Here is a 27,422-nt window from a genome sequence, read left to right as displayed (position 1 = left end):
GAATTTCATCTATTCTTGGTAGAGGAAATTTATCGCTAACTACTTGTTTGTTGAGGGCTCTATAATCTACTACGAGTCTAAGATCTCCATTCTTTTTTGGTACTAAGATCACTGGTGCACTATATGGACTTATACTTGGGCGTATAATTTCGTTTTTTTCTAATTCATGGATTTTATTTTTTAACCACTCTTTGTGCTTATATGGCACACGATATGGCTGTTTTGCTACGGGATTACCAGTCATTAAAATTGAGTTTTCGTAATATGGAATCATTCCAATATCATTTTAAGATGCAGAAAATACATTCTTAAAATTCCATAATAAATCGCATAATTTTTTCTTAAGTTCCATATCCGTAATATTATCCATATTAAATTTGTTTAAAAATTTCGATTTAATCATGGGGTATTCGTTATTTCAAGTTTTAATACCGTTAACTAGGTTTCTTTTAGATTTTTCCCATCTATTTAAATCATTCTCTGATAAAACCTGGATTTGGACTAAACACGTCCCCTTTTTAATTGTAATTGTATCGTTTTCATGGTTATTGGTTACCCAAATAAAACCTTCCCCTTTGTCATAAGATATAATCTGTTCCTCGCATAACAGATTTTCAGGTATTTCAGACGGTGTCGCAAACCATATTTCTGATTTGCTAACCACGGGCTCAATCATTTGTGATATTTGAATTTTTTGCATCGTTTTTGGAGGGATTTTTGTTTTCCTTATCGCGAATCCATAATATTTATCTTTATTTTCATTGTTTATTAGATTCATAGTGGTGCTATGCTACGCCATTGTGGCATCTTGCGGTGTCACGTTGGGTTTTACTATGTTCTTCCATAGTTCCGCTATTTTCTTAATTTTATTTTACCTGTATCGTCTCATATCTCCAATTTTTATTTTTGCAGACTCAATACTTTCATTGTTCAAATTTACTTCATTTCTGCAATGTCTTTCAGGGTAGTTGAACAAATTTCCAATTATGACATGTCTTTGCGAGATATCAGGTTCAAAATATTGCGGCATTATACCACCAGAAATTGTGTTTACTGTTACGTTGTCTTCGTAACCTCTGTTACGACTTCTTAGGGTAGAAATTTCTTCCCCTGCCTTAGCTGGGTAGACAAACCTCTCGTTTACTACGTCTAATAGTATTCTATTAGACCTTAGAAAATTTGCTCCTATAATAGCCTCATATGGGAAATTATCACATCTAATAAAATTTGTCATAAAGTTTCTATTGTCTCTTTGTACGTTTAGGCAAATTGACCCTTTTGCATTTAATTTATGACCTGTTACGCTCATTAAATTGGGATTATTAGGGCTTCCTCTGTCGCTTGATATGCAGAGGCAATATATTGAATATACAAGAGTGGATGATACTAATTGATCCACCTGAGTCAATCAAAGCCTTAAAATAAACATTTTCTGCACAAAAAACGTTAAACATAGGTAACTTTTTAATGAAATAGCTACAAAACGGCACTAGAATTGTCTTGGTCCTTTTTAATATTTATGTAACTCTTTTAGTCCAAGTTATGTTTCTGAGGGGCCTGACACGTTTCCCTGAGGATTTATTTCATTTGTTGGTGCCTGTAATAGATATTCGGACGTATTAGCTTCCGTAGGCATATTTAAATGATTTACGTCTGTCTGTCTTCTCCATGTATTATTTTGGTAACGTGGATGTCTCGTGTCAGTGCCGTTTGCTGGCGTTGCCTGCCAATGCCGTTGGCTTGCAAAATTTTCATTTCCCATTGGCAAATTTTCGTGATTTCTATATGGGTTTCTTGCATTATATTGGCTTTGGCGGGTATTTGGGTTTTCAAATCAGTAATTAATTTGTCTATTGGGGGGAGGGTTATATAAATTTTGTTGGTACGCATTATAAGGTACTGATTTGCGCAATCCCCCCTGGATATAGCTTATTGCACCACCGGTGCTAAAATTTGGTCTTCCGAACAAATGTTTGCCGTAATTTTGCATGTTATCGACAGAAATTCTTGGTATGCGATTGTTGATATAATGGCACTCTCTGGCGATATGGCCAACACGATTACAATTATAGCACCTTATTATTGTAGGGTTATTTCCATAATTAGATTGTTTAATAGGCTGAAAGCGTACTGTTTTCTGCCTAGCGGGTTATGGCGTTTTGTTTCTTTTTGGTACTGGGGAGTTATCCCTTGAAAAGAAATTGGGGGATGCCTGATCACCCCTGAAGATTAGGTCCGCGTTTGAGTCGCCTAGGCTATTTATTTTTGCTTTACTATGATTGGCAACCATTGTATCCACTTCGATCAATCGCTCTTCCTGCTGAACTGCAAGATCCAACGTCTGAATATTTTTGGATATTACTGCTCTATATAGTTTTGGGGGTAGCCCTTGCAAAAAGGTATTTAGTATGACTTTTTCATACAGTTGCCCAAAATTACTTCCGTATTTTGCTTTTACAGAAATGCGTATGTTATCAAGATATTCCCTTATATTTTGTGAAAAATCAAAGTTTATTACTCCGTGTTTTAATTTATTTATAGAACTGGTTTCTATAAATCTCTCTTTGAATGCTTTTAACAAGTCATCAACCGTATTTATTGGCAAGTTGGCGTCATTGCCTATGGTATGTTCGACCTGTTTTAGAATAGTTAAGGCCTGGCCTTTTAATCGTAGTAGGAGCATGTCTTTTGACGCTCCAACGTCTGTTTTTGTTAGTTGTACAAACTGGGTCAATTGGATATTAAATTTGTCAATATCCAATTGACCATTGTATTCCGGGATAGATTTTGCTATTTCTATATTTTTTGCGACTAACTTTTGCACTATTAATAATTCCTGGAGTTCTTCCATTTTTTTTGAATTAATTGAAAATAAATTTATTTTTACTTAACCTATTTTGGGGGATTCTATTATCTCCTATGAGATATAAGGGGTTTCCTGTCGTAGCTTAGCGGCAATAGGCTTAATCACTTTTTTTATATGTCTGTATCGTTCCCAATAATTAAATTCAAATTACAAAGTTTCATAGCCCAACTAGTTCGCAGTTTTCCTCCAATTTCCGACACGCGCCATTTGTAGCGATAAAAATTTTGTAGCGAGAGATACAGACATATAAAATGGAATAAACAGAGATAAAAAAGGCAATAGATTTATTGACTTACATATTTAGGTGTACAGCAATGGGTCACTACAAATGACAATAATGGTGACAAAGATAAAAGAGTTTAAGACTTCTATCAGAATGGTCCTGCGTCAACTTTACGAATCCTCTCAAAAAGCACTTCTACCCTACTATCAAAACATAGCTTTTCAGTCCTGCGCCATGAGGACTGGCTCACCATTGGCCCAAGAGGACCAAGGATGTAAATCTTTCGTCCAATAATCTCTTTTAGATATTTCTGATGATTCAGGCGTTCACACGGTTTTTGCCTTTTAAACTTCCTTAGAAATATCGTACGTAGCATATTTTTTATTTCTCACTCTCTTAGCGAAATCTTAAGCCTGGATAGTGCTGTTCTTTGTCTGAGGTGACTGCACTTTCTCTCTTTGCTGATTAAGGACTTCATTTTTGAAACTAAGTTTAACTTAATTATAGAAAATCGGAATTATCTTTAGAAAGAAGGAACTTTATTTTGGTATTTTAAATACATCGCATTTTACTCATGGTACACTTAATACAAATAGCCATTGCAATGATATTACTAATATGCACTATAGATAGCCTGTATGTTTATATATTTCTTGAAATTTTCCTCTCATTGCTCTTAGCCCTACAAGTAGTTGCATTAGAGGTAGTAGTAGTAGTAGTAGTAGTAGTAGCAGTAGTAGTAAATGTAGCACTAACAGTAGTATTAGCAGTAGTGTGCAAATATTGCCTTTTGGTGACATGATCTTCCCGTTTAAGTATTTTCTGAAAGTTTCAACTTAATACCCAAATCAATTCTTAAGATACGCTATTTTGACAATGTGCATGCACATAGCGTCTTTTGATTTAGCTCAAATTTCCCCTTAATACTGTAAATAGAGTAGTGTGGTAGTAGTAGTGGTTGTAGTTGTAGTACTGTTGATAGCATGCAAATACTGACTTTTTGTTCATTTTCCTTATTATTTCATGAATTTTCCAAAATAATATACTCATTTATTCCTGTGTTGTACCCTTTCGACAATCCGTATACACAAAACGTTGTTTGATATAGTTCAACACTCCCCTCATTATTCTCTGAAAGGCTCACCTGAATACCCTTTGGCTTCTTCAAAATTAAAAGTTCAAACATGCATACCTTTCTCAATAAAATATACTATGTGTAAACAATGAACGAGTTCCCTAACTTACAGCCTTTGTCCTGGGGACTATGGGGAGGTGGATATACCCAATATTGGACCTTTCAACATTGCTGAACAAAATAGCTCCAGGAATAAATATCAATATATGTATACTAAACTGATAATCCACAGCCATATTTTTTTATCAGTAAAGTGCAAATTATCTTCTGGTCTTGAGAAGCTATGGGGGTCGTCAAAGACATAATTTCCAGACCTTTCAACTACGCCGAACAAAACAACTATCTCAAAATTTATATTTGTTGTGTTTTAGGGATTGATGGGTGTGGGGGAGATTGTTGCCCTCCAATCACTTTTGACCAATTAAATAGGCAGTAGCCCTTTCAATTTCCAATTGAATGAGGCATTTTCAAAGTTTCTACGACAACAAATGGCCGTCTCAAAATTTCCATCAAATGGATTTCAGTAAAATATGAGGTTTGGGGGCGGAGGTATCCACGAATCGATCACTTTCAATCTTAAAAAGGACAGTAGAACTTACGATGAAGAATATGAGGTGTGTGGGGGTGGTATCCGCCCTCTTATTACTCTGAATCTTAAAAAGGGCACTAAAACTTCTGATTACCAATCCAATTAGCCCGTCAGAAGTTTATGTGACCACCCTTTCCATATATACCTTATATGCCCCGAGGGTATAACTTACAACCCTTGCCCTGAGGGCTCTGGGAGGGTTGTCATCCTCAAAGACATAATTTCCAGATCTTTCATTTACGTTGAAAAAATGGCTATCTCAAAATTTTGATTGAATGTGTTCAGGAAAATGATGAGCATGGGAGAGGGGTTAGTTGCCCTCGAATCACTAGCGACTATTAAAAAGGGCACTAGCCCTTTAAATTTCCAATCGAATGAACCTTTTTTCGAGGTTTCTAAGACAACAAATGACTATCTCAAAATGTGTATTAGATACATTTCGGAAAAATACGAGGTTTGGGGGGGATATCCCCCCTCCCATCACTCTGAATCTCATAAATGGCATTAAGACATTTGATTATCAATCCAATAAGCCCCCTCCGAAATTAATACGAACGCCCTTTCTATATAAACCTAATATGTCCCCAGGGCATAACTTACAACCCTTGCCCTGAAGGGTGTGGAGGGGGTGTCAACTTCAAAGACACAATTCTCAGACCTTTCATTTATGTTGAACAAAATGACTATCTCCAAATTTATGTTGGATGTGTTTGGCGAAATGGTGGGCGTGGGAGAGGGGGGGGTTAGTTGCCCTCCAATCACTTTCCATTATTAAAAAGGGCAGTAGCCTTTTCAATTTTCAATTGAATGAGCTCTTTCCGAAGTCTTACGACAAAAAATGGTCATCTTGAAATTTCTGTTAAGGCATACCCATAAAATACAAATAATAGTTAAATCATCAACAACTAACAATTTCCAAAACGATCCAAAAATCCAGAGGTCAGCATAATTAACTTAGAGAGACGACCCTCGTTAACACAAAACTGGCAATTACATACTTTATGCCTCCACCACACGTCCTGTTGTAAAACAAGGAAGTGTTATTGCAAATTTTCCGTATCTTCACCGCCATTCCGTCAGTTCTTAGTTTGGTGGTTAATTTCCAAAAAAATTTATCTAGAACCCACATATAATATGCGTTGTTGCATTTTTAAATACTTTTATTAAAATCAATTTATTCAAACTCAAAATGTCCGGTTGTTATACTTGAAATAATAAAGAAACTAAAGAACAATTTGTCGGAGAGAAAACTGGTCCTGCTATACAACATTCTTATCAAACCCCATTTACAGTACTGTGCAATGATCTGGCAATTGACTTTTAAATCTCACTTGCAGAAGCTCAAGTTAATTAATAAGCAATCTTTGGAACTAATTGGAAAAAATGAAGAGTATTTGTCAATGTAGTCGCTGCATCATCAAAAATAATTAAAGTTAAACTAAATGAAACGTAACACATAATAAAAAGACAAAAAACGCAAACACAACAAATCAATAAATAAAACTCACTTCTTAACAACCTCCAAAATACGGTAGTTACTTTAAGTTTAGATGCTGCAGTATTTTGGAAATTATTAAGATGTGAGACTATCTAAAGTTGTTGTTGTTTTTTTGTTCCACTATTTTATTGAAATTATATCCTGTTTTCTCTCTTAAATTCTACTATTGATTGATATATGTTTAAGCGTAGTTTGCTTTATTTAAATCAGAATAAAAAACACAATTCAAATTTGAAAATTTCTCATTCCATTTCATTTCGGAAGGATGAATGAACCTTTCTCATTTATATCGAGCAATACGTAGCTTTTTTCTAAATTGGAATATTAAAATTCTTACTTTAAACGCATTCTCGCCTTGTTAGGGCTTAACTTTATTGATATTGAATTATCCTTCAAAAATTAGGCCGTCCATTTTGATCAGCTCTGTTTTCTACTTCAATGTTGAACCAAACATTCTCGGCTAGATAAGTTGATCAAAAAATATCAAACAGTCCGTGGTAACGAACTGTAAGTAAAGATGGACTCGGCTCTATTAGTAACCAAATCTCTATGCACCAAGAGATGCATCAAAAGAATCAGCTTATTACGCTGATTCCAAAAATATAAAATTCATCACGTTTAGTGTTACGCATCATAAGATACGAGCCTGAGAAAATTTGCCTGATTTCTGTAATAGAAGAGAAACCCTGATAAAAGTCAACCAATCTCAATGAAAATCACACCATCAGATTCAACGTATCAGATAACCTTACTGAAGAATTTTGAAGCTCCTACATATAAAAACGTTGAATTTAACATTTTTTGTTAGAAAGATGACGGATGCGTGTTTATTATTTATTTTTTCTGTTTTGTTTTTTCCCCAAGGGTGATCATCTAGATATAATGTTCCTAGAAGCTTGGGAGAGGGTGAATTCAAACGGAAATTAAAAGTCCTAGTGCTCTTTTTGAGTGAACAAGAAGATTGAAGGGCAACTAGCCCCCTCCCAAGCCCCTTTCCCCCCAAAAACATCCGATTATAATATTGACATAGGCATTTTGTTCAGTATGATTGAAAGATCCAATAACTCTGTCTTTAGAGGGGATTTTGTGCTTGGGGTGGGTCTCCATAAGCTGATTTTTTCTTGGGGAGGAAAATTTTCGGGAGGTAAATTTTTTCGGGGGAAATTTTACTCTGGCGGGATTTGACAAAATTTTAAACAATTTTTCTTTTGATTGTCTTACTTTCTCTTTAAAAAAATCAATTTTGCTTGTAAAGATGTTCCGAGTGAATCATCTGGAGGCTATTTTAAGCCTATCTTGATTTCCAGAAAAAGATTCCACGGAAGGGGGGATTTTCGGAGTGATCGAGAAAACGATTAGAAATTTAAATCTTTTTCAAATGAAAGTATGTTAAGGAGAATTTTGCAGGCTGAATCGTCCACAAGAAATTTACGGGGGGCGGGGGGGTCATTGAAGAAAGAACTATTTGGAGGGAATGTTACGAGACGGGTGTACATGGACGCTCATAAGGGTTGGGGCATGGGGGCACCCCCCCCACTCCTGGCTGAAAGATGTTGCCTTATATTTTTATTTTGAGCTATCTATTACACATTATAGGAAGTATCGATTAGACCAGGTGAGCCCCCCTCGTAAAATTTAGCTGACGGGTATCCATAGGGGTCTATTTTACATGGAGAAAATTCTCACAGAGGACTTTTTCGTGAAAGGAGGGAAATATTTCATGGAGTGTTAGCCAGATTTACCGGCATTATTTGAAAAACGGTTAGAAATTAAATATAAGAATACAAGTTTCTTTGAACTGAAAGTAAGGAGCAACATTAAAACCCAAAACAAACAAAAGTTATTCCATGTATAAAGGGGCTGCCCTCCTCTTCAATACATTGCTCTTTACGCTAAAGTCTTACTGTTAGTCCCAATTTTTCAAGAACGGCTACTGAAACACAGATTAATTAAAATAGGAAGCTTTTTTAAAAGTGCCTAAGGCTTTAGCGTTAAAAGCAAGATATTTAGGTGGGGCCCAGCTCCTTCACATACGGAATAATTATTGTTTGTTTTGAGTTTTAATGTTGCTTTAATATTATACATTCACTGAAAATCCAAAATTTGTAGATTAACTTTAATTCAAGTGTTTGTATAACCGTTTTAAAATTTCAGAATGCGTTTTATTACAACAGGTGTTCAACAAGATGAGAGAAAAGCACGGATGTTATAAAAAAAAAAAAAAAAAAAAAATAAAGAATTAGGACTGCCATCAATGTAATTTGTGTCGTACAGATTTCTTTGACGGTAAAAAATTTAAAGCCTGTCAAATATGTTGATTGGTTATCATATCTTCATCGAAATGAAAATTATTTGGTTTTATTTAGCTCCAAAGAGAATCGGGGGCCTACACACCAAACACGTGTGAAAGTATCCGACAAAGTTTACAATGTTAGGTTAATACTGCACAACAACTGCTGTGGTAGAATAAATGTTTGTATTTCTTTGCATTTTTAATCCCATTATGGCAATGGTTGCAAAAGTCAGCTTTTCTTACCACACAGGAAGTTAGCTGATGTCCTTATATGAGCCAAAATGCGACTCGGAATATGGTTTCCTTAATATTTCGCTATTATTTATGTGCTCTAAACACTGCTGATAAATTGTCACCATCATCATTATATTTACTAATAAATGGCGTAAAAGAAATAAAATAATTTGATAGACCCTTTATATTTGGCAATGCCAAACTCAGGATCTAATACTCCTCAAACTACCACAAGGAGAACGAGAAAAAATACTAGGAGATATGTTGCAGGCTCTTCAAAGGCCTCAGGAAAATCAGTCAGGACTATCAGACTACCAAATTCTATTGATGCTGCTGGTTAGTCATGTTAAGTCTAGGTCATTTGATTAAAAAATGGTCTAGGTAAAATTCTTGTTGAGCTGCTTTTTTCTATCTTGGAAAGGGTTAGGTTAGGAAAATGAAACTCAGTGATTGGTCTAGGCCTACATACTATCTAGTAGGCCTATGTCTTGGGAAGGTATTTTGAAGTACCTACCTCAACTCCATCCTCAAGAGAGCCCAACCTTTAAAACCCTTTGTGTTTAAAAGTGAAACCTTGAAAATATATCTTCTGCTTAAATGAAGTGCAAAAAAGTTGTTTGTGGCTTCACAACTTTGTTCAATCCCAATTTATGAGGCTTCAAAGATCTGCAAATACATTTCCTAAAATTAGAAAAAGTAACATTTATATGGCTTTAAATTCTACTCAGATAAGAGAAATTACATTTTCAGAACTAAAACCAGAGAAAAAGAAGCTGTTAACCAAAAATTAAGGTAAAATGTAGTTTTGTCAAAATTTCAATGGGTTCACCTTTCAAGTGGGCAAATTCCTAATACTTCAAATTATCAGAAGATAATTTTCCTAAAATCAGAAGAGGATTAACAAAGAAGCTTGGTAGTACCTTCCCAGAGTATATTTTTGTCCTTGGATTCATTACTGAAAGTTTTCCTTTCCTAACCTAGGCCTAACCCCTATCCAAGTTAGCAAAAAGTAGCCAAATTAGAATTTTACCAACACCTATTCTTTCAGTTGAATAGGTCTATTTTTGGTGCTAAGATCTTGCTTCTCTGATTTTAGGCTATCTGCATTATTTATGCAGATTATTGTTGTTTACTTAATTAGGCCTATGGTAACATAGGCAATTTTTTATGACTTATTAATATGCTAGTTGAAAGACAATTAGATTTAATTTTTATGATGGGTTTTATGATAAAACCAAAATGTTTATGGTATTTGTATGACTTGTTTTATTCAGTGCCCCTAAAAAGAGTTTAATGAATATGTGTCTTTGTGCATTCTGGTGTATTTGCTTTTTTTGTAATGTGTTCAGCCTGAGAAGTTGTGGTACCAATCAATACATAGGGGTTCATTTCTGGTAAATTGTCTTTTGTGTATTGTTGTTTTGTTTACTGTTAATTTATAGCAAGACAAGCCTATGGCTTACTCTGTTATTATAAAAGAAATAAAGCAGTCAAAGGTCAGGAGACATACTAGACAAAAAGGAGACATTTTTACATTGCTAGTTTTATGTTCATTTTTATTGGTTTGTTTACACTTTTGACAATTCATCCCTAGTCTTCACTAATGTCTCATATAGTCCTAGTCTATACAAACAAATAACACAATAATTGATGAGAACTGATTCAAAGAGTAGAAATATGATTCATTAATACTTGCTGCAATTATAAAATTAGAATTCCAGCATTTTTTGGTTATTTCTTTTATATTGCATAGGGGTGTATGAGACCAATAAAGGGGGGCTGGGAATGAATTGTCAAAATGTAAGCAAAGCTACACAAATGAAGATAAAATCAGCAATCTAAAAATGTCTCTTTATGCTCTAGCATTTCTCCTACTGAAGTGCTGCTATTCTAGACCTTTACCATTAGATGATTTAATTTATGGTTCAGAACTCTTCCCAAGAAGTTGGTTCATAATGGTAATTTAAAAAGATAAAAACCAATGAACTTTTATATAACCTAGCTTAGAATCATATTCAGGCATTAAACAGGGTACTGTCACAACAATAGTAATTGGTTAAATTCGAGTTTAGGGATTTTTAGTCAGTTTAGAAAGTGGTTGAGGAAGCATAGGTATATAAAAAGTATTAATGTATAATTACAGCTCATGAGAAGGAAACATGTTAAGAAAACAATTCTTACTTCTTATTATACAGAAGAATTCTAGTTACCTCATTTTGAAGCTGCTTCCACTATGCTTAATCCCCAAGGCCCTCCCCTAATGTGCAGATGTATAGCCAAATAAATGTATTTTCCATGCATAACTCATGTTTCAATTTAATGCCTATAAATTGAATCAACAGTGACAAAATCAAGAAACAGAAAAACACAAGGGAAATGTCTACTCTTTGCTTAACTGTATATTTGCACATTAGGGGACAGGGGTTTAAGCATAGTACAGTTGTTCTGCTACAGTTTTTCTGAATATTATAACCAAATAATTGTTTTCTTTGCATGTTTCCTTGTCAAGAGATGTAATTGTGCATTAATACAAAACAAAACTCAAGAATACATTAAGAGTCTTAATGATCTCTGAAAAAATTAATCTGAAACTTATGCTCCACTTTTTCTCCATCCAAAGACATTGACCTTAGATGACATGAAAAATTTTTTTGACAAAAAAATTTATAATACAAAAGTGAAACCTGGTAAAATAAACAATCAGCTCAAATGAGGTACCCTATATTGGGGTGTCTTGAAGCCAGGGGCCCAACACCAAAAGGAAATATGTCAAAATTAAGATAGTTCAGCATCCAGATTACTCTTGCTCTTGGAGATAGGTTAGGTTAGCATAAGAACTCTAGGTAAAAGCTCAATAATGATTATTGTACATCAAACATTTTTTTGCAATGAACTGTAAGTAAGGAGCTAAAATTTTTAGGAACCCCAAAGAAAGAAATTTTGATAACAATTAATGTGTCAAAAGAATTGACTTTTTATGTTGATTCAAAATGTCTAGAATTAATTATGATATTTATTTTAAAAAATTACCATCACAAGCTCCAAAAGGGTCAAATTCAAATTTTGGAGTCAAAATATTATTAAAAAAACACAAAAAGTGAAAAACTGGAATAGGATGCCCCCCCCCCCCAAAAAAAAAATCTGAATGAATAATTGTTTATTAGTCAAAAATTAAACTTTGAAATGTAATTTAAAAAGATAAAAACCAGTCAAAATAAACAAAAACAAAAATAAACAAACATAAAAAAATTTAAAGGGAGATAAAAAAAAGTAGGCGGGGGGGGGGGCAAAACAAACAAACAAGTAAATACTAAACATTGATACCAAGCAGGATATAAAACTAGCAGGATATTTTGTTTATTTTTTTCATGTCATGAGGTAAAGCAGCAAACAGGTGACAAAATACAAATGGGTCCAGAAACAGCCTGAGGCAATCAGAATTTTGATTGGGAATGATATTTAGGGAAAAAGCTTTCTGTGCAAGGGTTTGTTATTGAATTTTTGTAAAATGAAGGCACAAGATAAGTCTCCTGTGCTTAAGTGTTTCTATCCTAGCTTTTTCCAGAAGCAGAGAGTTTGGCACCACCCCCTCCCCTTGAAGTTCCAAGGTGTCTGCATGCCAATGTCTTGGAACTTTGGGCATCTTTATTGTGTTAGTTTTGCTTATGTATTTGTGTTTGTTATCACACAGAATAATGTTTATTGTCACATTTTTTATATACCCCCTTTCAAACTGAAAATCCTAGCTTTGCCCATACAGGGATATCCCACTTTAAGTTAAAAGAAATACAGTTTATGATAACCATCAAAAGCTATGAGCCTGAGAAAATTTGACTGAATTTTGAGAAAGAGGGAACACCCATAAAAAGTCAAGCAATCTTAATGAATATCACACTCTCAGAGTCAGTATATCAGAGAAGCTTCCATCTACAAAATGTGGAATTCTACATTTTTTTGCAGAAGAAAGATTAGGGATGTTTGGTTTTTTTCAGGAATGATTGTATTGATTAAGTAGTCCTTAAAGACTGGGAAAGCCTCATTCAAACAGAAATTAAAAGTTCTAGTGCTTTTTTCAGTGATTAAAGGGATTGTGCAATGAGAAAGTGATTTTTGGCCACCAAACTATAATCTTGCCTTAAAGAGGGTAAAATTTGCCTTTGTTTTATAATTATGAGATAGGCAACCATTTTATGGGTATGAAAATAGTATATATTTAGCTTCCCAGTTGAAGAGAAAGTGATGCTGCACAGTGGCATATTCATTCCTGAAAAGTTACATAGTTTAGTCCATATAAGATAAATGGCAAATATAAAGAATGTTCATTTGATTTTTCATGAAATTATGTGCAGTGATATATAATTGTGCATCCACTCTTATGAAGGATTGACGTAGGTTATTTTGTGTGTGTGGGGGGTATTACATGCCTGAAAGAGTGCATGTCAATACCCAAATTTCAGAACTTTTCATGAGCCTTTGCATTAATGTAGAAAAGTGTATGTGTGCATAGGGTCAGACAGGAGGGGGGGGTGCAGGAATTATTCTTTCTTCATTTAGAATAAGCCTGAATAAAATTGCTGCAGGGTAATCACCTTAATCCATTTAAATTGTTGGAGGGTAATACCCCCTATATTATTATATAAAAATGTTTCTTAAATTTATTTTAATGCTTCATTTAGCTAAACTGATAATTCTCAATAAAAATTATATGCAGAATAATTCTCAAGGAAAAAAGAAAAGTACTTAATTTTTACATATCAAACAAAACAAAATTCGACAAATTTTTAAATGGTGAAGACTCCTGGCAAAAGGATCAATTCCTTTAATTGGTACTTATTTATTATACTGCCAACACTCAAGAAGTGAAGTTAGGTTAATCCTAATGAAAAATACAAAAACATGATGAAAATATAATACTTTAGAAACAAATGTGGGCTGTATATCTGCACATTAGGGGGGGGGGGGTAACCTGATTAATGCCCAAATTATATAATTCCAATGTGCTCTGCCTCCAGCCACTTGTTTTCCACTGAGGTTAGGCTAATTGTTTCTTAATAAAGAAACAATTATGTGCTAACTTGTTCAGTCTAAGTTTTTTCCCATTGATAAAGGCTTCTGGGTGTTAAGCCAAACTATTTGGACTTTTATCAGTATCTGTAAAAAAAATTATTCTGAAGTTCAATTTCTTAATGTCTTTGTTCCCTATAGTTGTTGTTGTATTTTATTTTTCTGCAGTCTTATGATTTTATTGTTCAGTTTTAGAGGATAGTTGATATCACTTGATAGCTGAGATTGAGCTAATTTTTTATATTTGCTTCATATTTTTTCTAGATTGAAAGATATCTTGAAAATATGTCAGAAACATGCAAAAATGTGCAAACTTTTCTATTTTTAAAGGAAGTTCTTAGCAGTATCATAATTTTGGTTTGGTGAATGGATAGATTTGATACTAATAAACTGATGACATAAGTGTATTAATGTTTTGGTGCAAGCTATAGCAGTAGGTTTGTTTCCAAATACAGGTTGGCCCAAGGAGTTTTTGTTTTCTCTCATTAGTAAATCAATTTAGTTTTTTCAGGTTTTAGATTCTTTTTTCCTTTGTATTTTGAATAGTGGAAAACTGCACTAATGTTTTCAGCTTTCTCAGGGTATATCAATTTTATTTTTAATGGATTTTTTGTATGTGTGTTTTGATGATGGAAAAACTAACTTATCTCCTCAGCTTTCTCAGAATAATTCTTTGTTGTTATTAAAGGTAATGCACCAGTAGATGTAGAGGGGAATTTGATTGTAGAAGAAAATCCAGCAGTGGACAATGTTACATTAGGCCAAAATCATCTTCAACAATCAGCAATAGCTGCACCTGGTGCAATAGAAGCTCCTTATATCCCTGGAATGAGTCAGGGCAGCACTGGTAATAATGCATTTCATCAACCACCACCATATGATTTGAGAAGAAAATTCAACCCAAGTGATTCCCTCCCATGTCAGAAATTTGTAAGTTCATTTTTATTGTCCATCAATACTCAGATAAGTCAAATATTATTAATAAGTAGAAATTAGCTTAGCAATTTTGAGACACCATATAGAGTAGACTAAATACACAAAGTCAACGCTTTGACAGGGATCAGGAATAACTGTACTTAGAAGGGATTGTCCAATCACCTGAGGTAAAACCAAATTGATCCAGACTGTCTCCTCCCCATTGGACAAGAGGTCGAGATTATAGACCACAGACTGCACAAGGAAGAAAGACAAGAAGGGTAATTGTAAGCATATTTGCCAACCTGAGAGGAATGGGTATTGTAAAAGGCCTCTTCCCTCTTGCTAAAAATCCATGTCCAACTGCTATAAAAAAAGAGTAAAATTGCATGATGTTCTTGATGTTTTGTCTCAAATGTGATTCTGCGTGCACCTATGGTCAAAGATGTTGTCCACTTTAAGCAGACGCCAATCAGAAAATTTATGTTCATTTCTAGAAGCAGAATATTTTTTAAAGTCCTAAAGATATCTAAATAAAACATTTTCTATCCTGTAGACCCACCATAGGTCTATTTATACCTGAGAACCATGATTTTCTGAGCCATGATTTGGCTGTTTGAAAACTGTGAACTTTTTAGACCAGTTACTACTTTTTCATAAGTGTTGTCTCTTGTTGAAATGTGAAAATAAATCAATAAAAGTAATTGGTTAAATTTAATGATGTATTTTTGTGTGTTAAAATTCGTTTGTTAACAATCTATTTACTCCCAAAAAGAACTACATCTTCAAAGGATAGCTGCACCTTTTTGAGCTGCTCTGTGCTACATATTTTTATCTTGTTTTGTGAAAGTTTCCACATAGGCATTTCAAACAATCAAGTTCCTTTTTCCCTGCCCTTGGTACTCCAAGCTGTAGTGGTATCTACACTTGACAGGTTCAATACATCAAAATTGGACAGGTGTTCATAGCTTGAAACCCTAAAATACTTTGACTAAAAATCAGGCAAGAGAAAAAAAAAAGAAAAAGAAGAGCTCTTGAATGAGATTTTTTTTGCATAATCTTAATTTGAAGAAAGGTAATGCAAGATTGTAATAAAAAAGAAAACAACTTATGGGAATGCATCAGCAGACAATATGACGTAGAGATCAGGAATTGTTCTAGCCTCAGGTAGTTATACTGTAGTGGGTTTGTAGTAGTCATAGAGGTATAATTATGAAAGAGCAGTGATATATTGTTTATTCTGGTATCACGTTTCAGCCACTGGTAATCAGTTGAAATAGACACTGTCGACAAATACTGTTTTTCCAATCATTGTTGACAGGCTCTGTTTCTCCAATCAGTATTTCATCCTCTTCTTCTGTGCAGATCATTCCCTCTGAGAAACACTAAGACTAGAAACATGTGATTGGCAGATCCATTTTGGTTTCCAATTTTCAATTTCGTTAAAAAAAAGAAACAATACAGAATAATAAAAACAATCTTTCGATCATAAATTAAATAAGGAAAAAAATTAGCTAGGGAGTTCTACAAGCTGACAACTCTATTTGGAAAGAACTTGTTCCTTAGTCTGGTATTTGCTTGCTTCAGGAAAAGCTTATGAGGATGACCACAACTTCTCTTTCAATGGACTGGTTGGAAAAGGCCAGGAATAATATCCTCAGCATTTAGAAGCTTGTACGCTGTTATACATCGCCTCATTTATGTCAATGCTTTAGAGTTGATATTCTGAGCATACAAAGACGTGATGGATAAGGGGCATCATAGAGGTCTTTAATACATTTCGTTGTCCTCCTTTGGACTGATTCCATGGCTGCTCAGTCAGTCTTGTTGATTGGGCAGGTGACACATATTCCAAACTCCAGCCTTGGTTGAACTAGACTCTTATATAGCTTACTCATAACAGTTGGAGATCTGCTAGTGAATTTTCTTTTAATTAAGCCAAGTGTCATAGCATTTGCAATAGTTGCTTGTGCATGAATATGAAAATTCAACTCGTCATCCAGGACACCAAGATCTCTCTCCGCATAGCTGCAGGAAACAGCTTTGTGGGACCCATCACTACAATTCATATGGTACTGAGTGTTTGGTTTTTCTTTTCAAGGTGGAGATTCTTTCCATCCTTGCCAAATTTTTTTAACCATCTGTTTCCTATCCGTTAGGAATTTCTTCACCCACTCAACCACATCCTCATTTGCCCCAATAGCCTGGAGCTTGATTTAACGTCTTTTATGGAGACTTTGTCAAATGCCTTTGCCAAATCCAACATGACATCGACAGGAAACCCCTGGTCCAGAAGATTGGTTACAAAATTACTAGAATCAATCAGGTTTGACCACTGTGCTTAATCTTGGAGTAATTAGAAAGAACAACGTAAGTGGGAGCACATGGTGTTATAGACAATTAGTGGGTTTTGGGACCCTGGGAAAGGATCAACTTAGGCCTTGAACATAGTTTTAGAAGCAGCAGTTCATACTAAAACAGCATAATGGTATACAAGGCCAAGTTCCCTTAAAAACGTCTATTAAAGTGCTGCTTAGCTGTTCATTGCACATTCTAGCAAATATTGCCTTAAAGTAAAGATTCTAGGTCCTTTAATGTCCGAACTGTTACAGAATGTTCATATTATTTTGATTTTTCTCATATTTTTTGCTTAATTTACCTTTTTTCTGGGGCTCTGATGAACTTGGATTTGTCTCCAATGTTGATTTGCTTCATACGTGGGCATAAAAATAAGTCAAAGTTAGATTAAAAGTAAGTCAATTTTTTTTTGGGGGGGGGCGGGTAAAAAATTTAACTTTCTGGACCATTTTAGTATTGCATAAGGTCGAAATTACCAATACAATCCTTTAGGTTAAAATAAAAGAATGGCCGCTAAGTTCTAACTGAAGTGATCAATTTGGTATTTTACTTTATATGACATAGATAATGCTTTTTTTTATCAAAGAATAAAAAAATATATAAATATATATAAATTTAGACAGTTTGAACCTCACTTATAAAGAGATATTAATGGATTATTTATAATATGAGAAAACTTGCTTGTTTTGATCATACCCATGCCAAAATTCTTAGTTGTGGGTGTATTTGTATAAGAATTGAATTCTACAATATAAATTGCTTTCATTTGCAAATAAAAATTGATTTGGAACATTTTTCAGTTAGGAGAATTGATTGGAGGGATTCTCTTGATTCCAATGCTGATTCCAAAACTGGGATAGTTCCCTAGTTGTATATCACTTATTCGGATGTTTTATTTTATAGGTAATGGGAGGAAATGGCCCTGCAGAATCTGACCCCTCAGTAAGTCTTTCTCCTGGAGCTTCTAGTACCCTTGATGCTTATCTACCTGCTAGAAAAAAAGTGAGACGAACAGCAACAGGTTCTGTTCAAAATGGTAACTTGATTTATTTTTTGTTATCTTCTTGTGTAGTCAAACAAAAAAAGTAAATAAAAAAAATGTTTCTATTGGCCAATAATAAGAGCTCAAGTTGTTCTCTGTCTTGGTCAAATCCTTTACCATATGGTGCTTTTAATTATTTTCAACATGGTTTCAATTATTCTCAAAATGTTCAACTTTTCTTATGCTATTATGTTCTGATGGTATACAACTTTGGTGGTATACAAATTTGGTGGTTTTTTTGGTGGTATACAAATTTTTCAAAATTAAATTTTTTTTAGACTTTTGGTTTCTATACAGAGTGGAACATTTTAACGAAATTATAATATTTACCTGTTTCTTATTTATCTGTAATAATATTTACCTATTTATATATTTAACCTAATATTTACCTAATGCCTTGCAAAACATATTAACTGAAGATGTTATTGCTTAACATAACTGAATAAATAAGCCCTTCGATTTTCTGGGCATTGTGTTAAAAACAATTAAATATTTTTTTGCACTTATCTTGTGTCAGGGCGTTTGTTATTGAGGCAGTGGGGAAAAGTCGGTTTTAAATAATAATTGAGGTGTTAAGGCGGTAGCAACCCCCTTCTCAATTGCAAGACAGTTTCTGTTCGTTTTGTACTTTAATGCAATTATTTACTGTCATTTGAAAACATAGTTTTTAGTTCAGTTTCTTGTTCGTTTTTGACGTCACTCAGGACTGTCCTAAAACGAGGTAGGCTGTTGCCCCATCAACTCTCACAAATGCTTTTTAATATAGAAGAGAGCCTTTTTAAATAAAACTAAAAAAAGAAAAATGCTCCAGCCAAAATTCAAAGTAAAACATTTAGTTGTTAGTGCACAGTTTAATCTCGCACAGTCTTTAGCAAGATTTATACAAACGTTCTGGGTACTAAGGGAGGGGGTAGAGGGGGAAACCCATACCCCTTGCCTTGATATATCAAGGTATTGTTGACTGCGGGAGGGGGTAGAGCAATAACGCAATCATAACGGTAGTGATTATTATATTTTGAAAGAACATATATTTAGCTTTCAGCTAACGAATTAATTACGTCCAAAAAATTACTTCAGGAAACCTAGATTATTATATTAATAGAAACTTATATTGGCTACATTTTTCAAATCATATACTTATCAAGAACAGTTATATTTTTTGTAATGTCTAAAAATTCCTAACGTCTAAAAATATAAAGCTATAATATTTAAAGCTATATCTGGTGTCTATAAAGACTTATAGACATTACCTAGGATAGTCAAAAATTAGAATTTCTATCAGACAAATTGGAAGACGACAGGGGTATCTGTAGAAATTCTGGCAAGTTTAGGGAATTGAATTCCATATAGTAAAATATAATAGTTTTAAATAAACGCTTTTATATCACTTCGTCAGTTTGAAGGATCAAAGATCGAATCTTCGCAAAATCAAAAATCCGTCTATAGGTTTCGTATTGATCACATGCAATACGAATTAGTAATTATATATTGATGCTCAGTTCTTCAACTAATACTGTTTTTTTTTATTTTCGCACCCATCTAACCCCCGCATTTCATCCTTTAATCTAACTTTTTAATAGAATGCTCTCATGTTAAAAAAACTAATATTTCTCGTTAAAAATTACCATTTCCAAAATAGTATGGGAGTTGTTAACCTTTTCAACACATATATTGTGTGCTTAGTGCAGATGTATTCGTGCAAATAATGGAATGTTAGATATTAAATTTCCTCTTCATGTTCATCTGAAGAACCTGTCCTGAAAAGTTTCAAGACTAGGGCGTAAAAACGGGCCTTTTGGGGTTTTAGGCTCCCCAAACATGCATTTATAATTCCACTGACTTGTGCCCTAATGGCTGATGTACAACTATGTAATACTTTCTAATGCTAGTTTTATTTGATAAAAGGTATATAATAACGATTCAATTCTCATGGGCGGATGTACATATTTAGTGACGAATGCACCACCGCGCGCTAGTATTGCCTGTGAAACGTGCTCTCACGTTTGAACCCAATTTGCTGTCTCAAAATTTTTGTTCGCTTCCTTTTTGGCCCTAATAAAGCCAAAATTTATTTCATGGGGCAAAATGGTCGAAATTGACTGCATTGACGTAACATATTTTGCCATTGTAAAAAGGCTCTAAAATTTCAAATTTTAATTTGGATTAATCTTCTTCCGATTATCCAAGATCACGCAGCCACCCTGAAAAAACAACAAAAACAAACAAATATGCATCCCTGACAACCCTTTTCAGGAAAAGTACAACATTTCATATTTTTGAAGATAGCTAGTTGAAAACTTTGCTCTAAGTTTCTGATATATGATGAATTTCGTGGTATAACTTACATCGTGATTACCCCAATTTTCAAAAGGATCTTTAACTGCTTTTTTAAGGTTTTGGTTTTTTGTTGCCAGGGATTACTCCTTACTTATAGATCGTTACCAGGAACTGCCTTGTTAAAAGCTCTAGTAAATATGAAGGAGGACAACTACCTTTCTTGACCCTCCCTGTTCATCTAATTTTGTATAACAATCCTTCAAAAATTATAAGCCCTTATAGTGCCTATTACTTCTTTCTTGGTGGGATGGGGGAGGGGGAGTTTGGAATTGTCAATAAGTATTTTTAGGTCATAACCTGAATTTTTTTCTAAGGGGAGTTATTCGAACTATTTTTTTTAAGGGATTTAAACCTCCTATTTAAGTTTTTCAGGCGTACTGGATGTAATATTGTAATTTTTGTCCAGATCGCATGCCTTTTGGGCATGTTCACCCCCTCCTTTTATTGAAGTTTGCAAATGTTTTATGCCAATTGGATTTGATGGGTAACTAAACTATTTTAGTTAGAACCTTCGTAAAAATCAAATTCTTTTGATGTTTATATTACACTCAAATTCTGTTTTTCGGAGTTTGGGTTTCTGTTGCCAAGTGTCTCTCTTTGCTTACTTGTTGTTACCGTTATCTATCTGCTCAAGGGCTATCTTAAGTAAGAAGGGGGACTACTACCTCACTCCCTCCCTCGTCCCTTGCTGTTCATGTTCCTCTAATTTTGTATAACAATTCTTCAAGAATTATAAACCCTGAAAAGTGCGCCCCTTATTTCTGTCTTTGGGGGATGGGGAGGGAGAGATTGGTAGTATCAAAAAGGATTTGTTGAGTCATAACTTAAATTTTTCTTTCTAGGATATTTTTCGGACATATTTTGTTTTTAAGAGATTTAAAGTTCCTATTTAAGCTTTTCAGGCTTGTAGTTTTGGCAATCTGTGCTATGTTGTAATTTTGTTCAGATTGCATGCCTTTGGGGAATGTCCCCCTTTTTGGGGGGACATGTTTTATGCTTATAGGTTTCGATGGGTAACCACTATTTCGTTATCATGTGTTTGGAATGAGTATAAAAAGCCTGTACTTTTAAGTTTTATATCGTTTTCAAACTGTTTTTATAGAGTTTAGGATTTGGAAGTCCAAATGTTTTTAGAGGTAATTGGTAAATAAAGCGCTTGCAGCGCCGACTGTTTGTTTTTATTAAATTTCCAATTGTTTTCAGGGAAACAATACCTAAACTAAAGCATAAAGAACAAGTTTGAGGGAGTTGCAACACTTGTACGAAATAGGCAGAAAATAAAATATTTTCTCTTCTCTTTAAGTTTTAACGTTGCTTTCTTGTAAAAAAAAACTGGTTGTTTTCAATTAATTTTTTCTCTAAAAGTGTAAAAACCATTCACGTTGAAACCTTTTGGAGCATTATTCATTAGTTCCGATCAGACTGTTATTCATGATTTTAGACACACCATTGATATTTTCTAGAATTAACAATATTTTTTGTCATTTATGATAAAATGAAAAAAAAAGGTCACCCCTGTAACTGAACCCCCGTATAACCGAACCACCGTGCAACTGAACCCCCGTATAACTGAACCCTCGTGCAACTGAACCCCCGTGCAGCTGAACCCTCGTGCTACTGAACCCTCATGCAACTGAATCCCCTTTAACTGAACCCTCGTGCAACTCAACCCCCGTGAAACTCAACCCCGATTAACTAAACCCCCGTGTAACTGAACCCCTGTATAACCGAACCCCCGTGCAACTGAACCCCCGTGCAACTGAACCCCCGTGCAACTGAACCCCCGTATAACTGAACCCCCGTGCAACTGAACCCTCGTGTCACTGAACCCCCATGGCCATCCCGCAATTTAGATCGGATGTATTTTGGGGAAAATAGAGTGGGGTAGAAACCCTCCGATCGCTTTTACGCTGAAAAATTGCACTGGAAATTTTTATTTCCAATCAAATGAGCCCCCCCCCCCCCCAAAGTTCATAAAAATATTATTCTACAAAACCTTATGTGTTAGCAATGAGCAACTACGGTAGCTTAACTTACAGCCCATGCCCACGATGCTGCTGGTGGGGTTGTTAACCCCAAAGGTATGGTTATTTGATCTTTAGACTATTTTGAACAAAATGTTTATTTTTATTTTGATCGGATGTATTTGAGGGGGGGGGGGTGTTGATTAAGAGGGAAAGACTGATTGTCCTGTGATTATCTTTGAATCTTCGAAATTGGACTTTAACTTCCAATTTCCAATCGAATGAGCCTCCTTCAAAGTTTTTACGATCATCCCTTCTATAAAAACTTTAAATTTTAACAATTGGTAACTTCCAATAACATACAGATTGCTGATACAGAATTTTTTTGGAACAGCTTAGCACATCAAGATGAAACTTCTGGGGCATCTACCTGCTACTACTGCTATTAATACTGCTACTACTACTACTAATTCAACACTATTATTACTTCTACTGCTCCTACTACGACTTCTGCTACTATTGAACTACCAATATCAAGGCTACGCATATCAAGTTGAAAATTTGACAGAATGAGGTATTTGAGATGAAACTTGAACTAAATCAAAAGACACTATGTGCATGCAGATTTTCAAAATAGCATATCTCAAAAAGGGATTTGTGTATTAAGTTGGAACTTTCAGAGAGTGCTTAAAGGAAATTCAATTCACCAAAAGGAAATATGTGCATGCTCAGGCCTGGATTTACCCCTAGGTTCCTAGGCCCGGTCCTAGAAGCGCATAATGCTAGCGGGAGCAATAAATTATCACTGAGTAATTTTTTCCTGACAAAAACTGGACTGATGTGATTTATCGTCGCCATATGCACTCTGCCGCCACGCTGCCTATTCACAGAAAAGTGACTTTAAAACAACACAGGAATTCCATGGTCACTTATAAACTTTCAGATGTCTCCCAAGAATGGTAGCTGAGAGTTCGGTATTACCCTTCTCTTTCATCACTTTTCGCTCATCAGTTGTGTTCTGTTAACTCACAGTTACATGGTTACACACAGTTACAGTTACACGGGGGTTTAGTTAAATGGGGTTGAGTTGCACGGGGGTTAAGTTGCACAAGGGTTCAGTTGCATGAGGGTTCAGATGCACGGGGTTTCGGTTGCACGGGGGTTCAGTTATACGGGGGTTCAGTTACACGGGGGTTTAGTTAAATGGGGTTGAGTTGCACGAGGGTTCAGTTGCATGAGGGTTCAGTTGTAATGGGGTTCAGTTGCACGGGATCGGTTATACGGGGGCTCAGTTGCACGGGGGTTCTGTTACAATGGAACCCTTTTCAGTACGATTTGTTCCTTAAATATTCTACAAAACTAAACCCCTGATCCCGACCAAATGTCCTGAATAGCAGTTTGACTCATTCAGGTAACTCATTATTCCAAGAGTGTTTAGCTCTGATTTAGTCAACTTAGTGCTTTTGAACTAGCTGAAGTCAAAGAATAGAGGTTGAATTTGCTAGTCAAACCTAAAATGGGATTACATCCTATATGACCTTAATGACCAAGGGTGTGTTCAGGATTTTTGCTTGGAGGGGATTTAAAAAAAAACGCACATCAAAAATTTGCTTATCTGCATTTTGTTACGATTTTACGAGTCGGACAAAAATTAGGGGGAGGGGGTTGAAAGACAGACCCCTCCTCCCTCTGAATACGGTCTTGTTTCTAACCACCTCTTTTGCCAGATCAGTTCTCTTGTTTTCGAGATTTCTCTTGTTTCTCTTATTTATTTCAGATTTCTCTCGTTTCTTTTATTTGAAAAGTAGATGTAATATGTGAATTCCTATGTTTCAGATGTTGTAAAGGATGGCTCACATTATTTACAGTACGAGCTTCCTGATGAAGTGATATATTGTATATTTGGCTACCTTTTAGAAGAAGATTTGTGCGAAGTTAGTAAAGTTTGTAAGCGGTTTAATACCATCGCCAATGATACTGAGCTATGGTAAGTTTCTCGTATCTTTTCCCCTTTTTGTATTGGTAGAGAATATGCTACTGAGTGGTGAAGAATAGAAATTCCTGTGGTTCGGTAGCAGCTTTTGTAAGTGCAGTCGGTACTTGTATGATATACGCTCTAGCTAATGTTCTTCTAATATGGTTCTCTGACGCTCAATCCTAATGAAATATACCAAAATAAGATAAAATATAATGCTTTAGAAACAAATTTGGGGTATATATTTGCACATGGGGGGGGGGGGTAAACTATAGCGGGTCTGCATGCCTAATGTCTTAGGTACAATTATTCTGCATATTATGCAGTAAGAATTGTTTTCAAACTTCACACTGTCCAAATAATCCCCTTTCCCCCCTGATGTGCAAATATATAGCCTAAATTGTATTTTTTCCGTCTATTCTGTCATTTCTCTTTGTCTTGTCTCACACTAAGATGAAAGAAACTAACGAAAAAAAAACGGTTCTATAATGTATCTAAGAATGAACAACTTGAGCCGTAGGGCGTGCATCATATAAGTACCGTAAAGCCTTTCAAATATTTTACCGCTTTTGAATAGACTTTTTAAGCATTAAAATTTCCCCAAGTGAAAAGTCAAAATAAGTGACTAATACAGAAGTATATTTTAAATCTCAGAGAGCTTAATGATTGATGAACATCTTACATGGATGTATTTCAAACAGCGTGAAACACTAACATTTTTAGATTATTTCCCTCTAGAAAGAAGTTAATAGAACAGTTCAAATTTTTTTTTTTGAAGTTTTATCAAATGTATTTACTTTTCAGTGAGTGTTTTGATTTTTAAATTAATGCAGCCTACTTAAGGCTGTATCATACTTTCTTCAGTGTTACCATGTTGAACCTTGAAAATAAGTCAACAAAATTAATTAGTACGAGAAACCTTTTCGTTAGATTTGATAACATTAACAATCAGTTAATTCCCAAAGACAAAGAGGGGGGGGGGCAGTTTTTTCGAAGGGGGTGGGGCAATAATAGAAAAAAAAAACCAGTTTGATTGTATACTTTGAATAGGAAATTTCCAGAAATCAGGAAAATTCTGTATCCCGGGGGTTGCCAAGGCCCCCTCCATCCAGCGTTAAGGCTGTATCATACTTTCTTCAGTGTTACCATGTTGAACCTTGAAAGTAAGTCAACAAAATTAATTAGTACGAGAAACCTTTTCGTTAGATTTGATAACATTAACAATCAGTTAATTCCCAAATACAAAGAGGGGGGGGGGTAGTTTTTTCGAGGGGGGGGGGGCAATAATAGAAAACAAACCAGTTTGATTGTATACTTCGAATAGGAAATTTCCAGAAATCAGGAAAATCCTGTATTCCGGGGATTCCCAAGGCCCCTCCTTCCAGCGTTCGTCCCTTAAGAATATATATATATATATATATATATATATATATATATATATATATATATATATATATATATATATATATATATATATATATATATATATATATATATATATATATATATAACATATATTCCAAAAATTTTAGTATCGTGATCATGATTCAGGAAGGTAAGTAAGAATTGTTTTTTACAGGAGGGGGTAATAATTGGTTAATTCCCAAAGACAGCTACCCCTTCAAAGGAAATCTACACATTCTTAAGGTTTTTATGTCATTTTATTATTTTTTGCTGATTTTCACCCACATTGCTTTCTTTCAATTTGGCTCCTCCCACTACCAACAATGAATATCCGCACATGATGTTTTTTTTTATTATTAAAAAATGAATCTCAGATCTTTCATTGTTCTTAAAATGTATATGGTTGTGTTGTTTTTTTCAGTTCACCATTTCCACCATGTATAAGTTGGAAAGTTTCCACTGGACCAATTTAAACAATCAAATTTCAGTTTCACCACCTTTGGTTCTTTAAGTAATTGGGCTCAGGGCTGTTTTCTTGGGGCTGGTGGTTTGGATCCCCCCTTCTCCCCCTGAAATGACTAGCAAATTGATTCTCAAAAATCCAGGTAAAAATACAATTTTTCCTTAAAGCTAAAGAATGTTTCTCAGACTTGTAAATTTGTCTTAAAAATAGATGTAAAAAGAAAACTGTCAATATCCACTAATAACTCTGCAAGGACCCCTTCCACCCTGTAAATAACTTAAGAGAAATCCACTAATTATATTGATATCTCGCTCTTCGAGCCATAAAATAGACAAAATGATGTATGAGGTCATCTTTGGAAAATTGTCTAGTTCTCATCTGGGAGGAGAACCTCAATTCAAAATACTACATATGGGTTTTTGGGAATTAATCTGATGATGATAAATGATTTCAAATTAATGATTAGACACGGGAGCACAGAAGTCCAAACTGTAGGGCACAGGAATCAGGGACTTTTCTTGGGGTACTGTGAGTGAAAAATGTGAAGGACAACATTTTTGTTCAGCAATTCAATTGTGGCATTGGATTTATCTGTTTTCTAGGGAAGAATAGACACTGTAAAATTACGCTTTAAGAGCAAGTAGTGCAAAATGTGGGTGCTCGACCATCCATTTTCTGGGTAGCATGATGATTGCATGATTCTAAATGGCTTTATACTCGTTTTTTATGCTTTACTTCTTTTACATTTCGTCATCTTCTCAGGAACCTTCCTAAGGCTCTTGAATGTACTCCTCTTTTTGCTTCTCATTATTCCTCTTGTTAAGCCGAATATGAAATTCAAGTTCCTTTGTTTCTTTTTACTTCATCTGTAAGATCTAATTTCAATCTGTACATTGCGTGTCACATTATCTAGAACGTACTTCAGCTTGAGTCGAACACAATCGGCTTGTTAGTGTTAATTTTTCACCCAAAGAAAACAGTATTAAATTCTTAAGGTTTTTATTGGTTTTTTTTTCTCAGAAGCTTTTTGACAAGTTTTTATCCTTTTGCTTATTTGAAAGT

General features: G+C 34.7%; 1 protein-coding gene across 1 annotated transcript in view; it reads left to right on the top strand.

The window, feature by feature from the left end:
- The first annotated feature begins 9,006 nt into the window (after positions 1-9,006).
- The window catches only part of FBXO11 (F-box protein 11), a 72,257-nt gene continuing 53,841 nt past the window's right edge, over positions 9,007-27,422 (top strand). The window contains exons 1-4 of the mRNA XM_089108112.1: positions 9,007-9,174; positions 14,591-14,832; positions 18,079-18,211; positions 24,355-24,505. Coding sequence (XP_088964238.1) covers positions 9,033-9,174; positions 14,591-14,832; positions 18,079-18,211; positions 24,355-24,505 — 668 coding nt within the window. The 5' untranslated portion in view covers positions 9,007-9,032. The remainder of the gene's footprint in view (positions 9,175-14,590; positions 14,833-18,078; positions 18,212-24,354; positions 24,506-27,422) is intronic.

The sequence above is a fragment of the Artemia sp. Qi Xiang Cuo genome, chromosome 1 (genome assembly GCF_049724085.1).
Source record: "Artemia sp. Qi Xiang Cuo chromosome 1, ASM4972408v1, whole genome shotgun sequence".
Classification (NCBI taxonomy): Eukaryota; Metazoa; Arthropoda; class Branchiopoda; order Anostraca; family Artemiidae; genus Artemia; species Artemia sp. Qi Xiang Cuo.
Note: the sequence above shows the minus strand (reverse complement) of the source record. Positions and strands in the feature narration are given on the sequence as shown.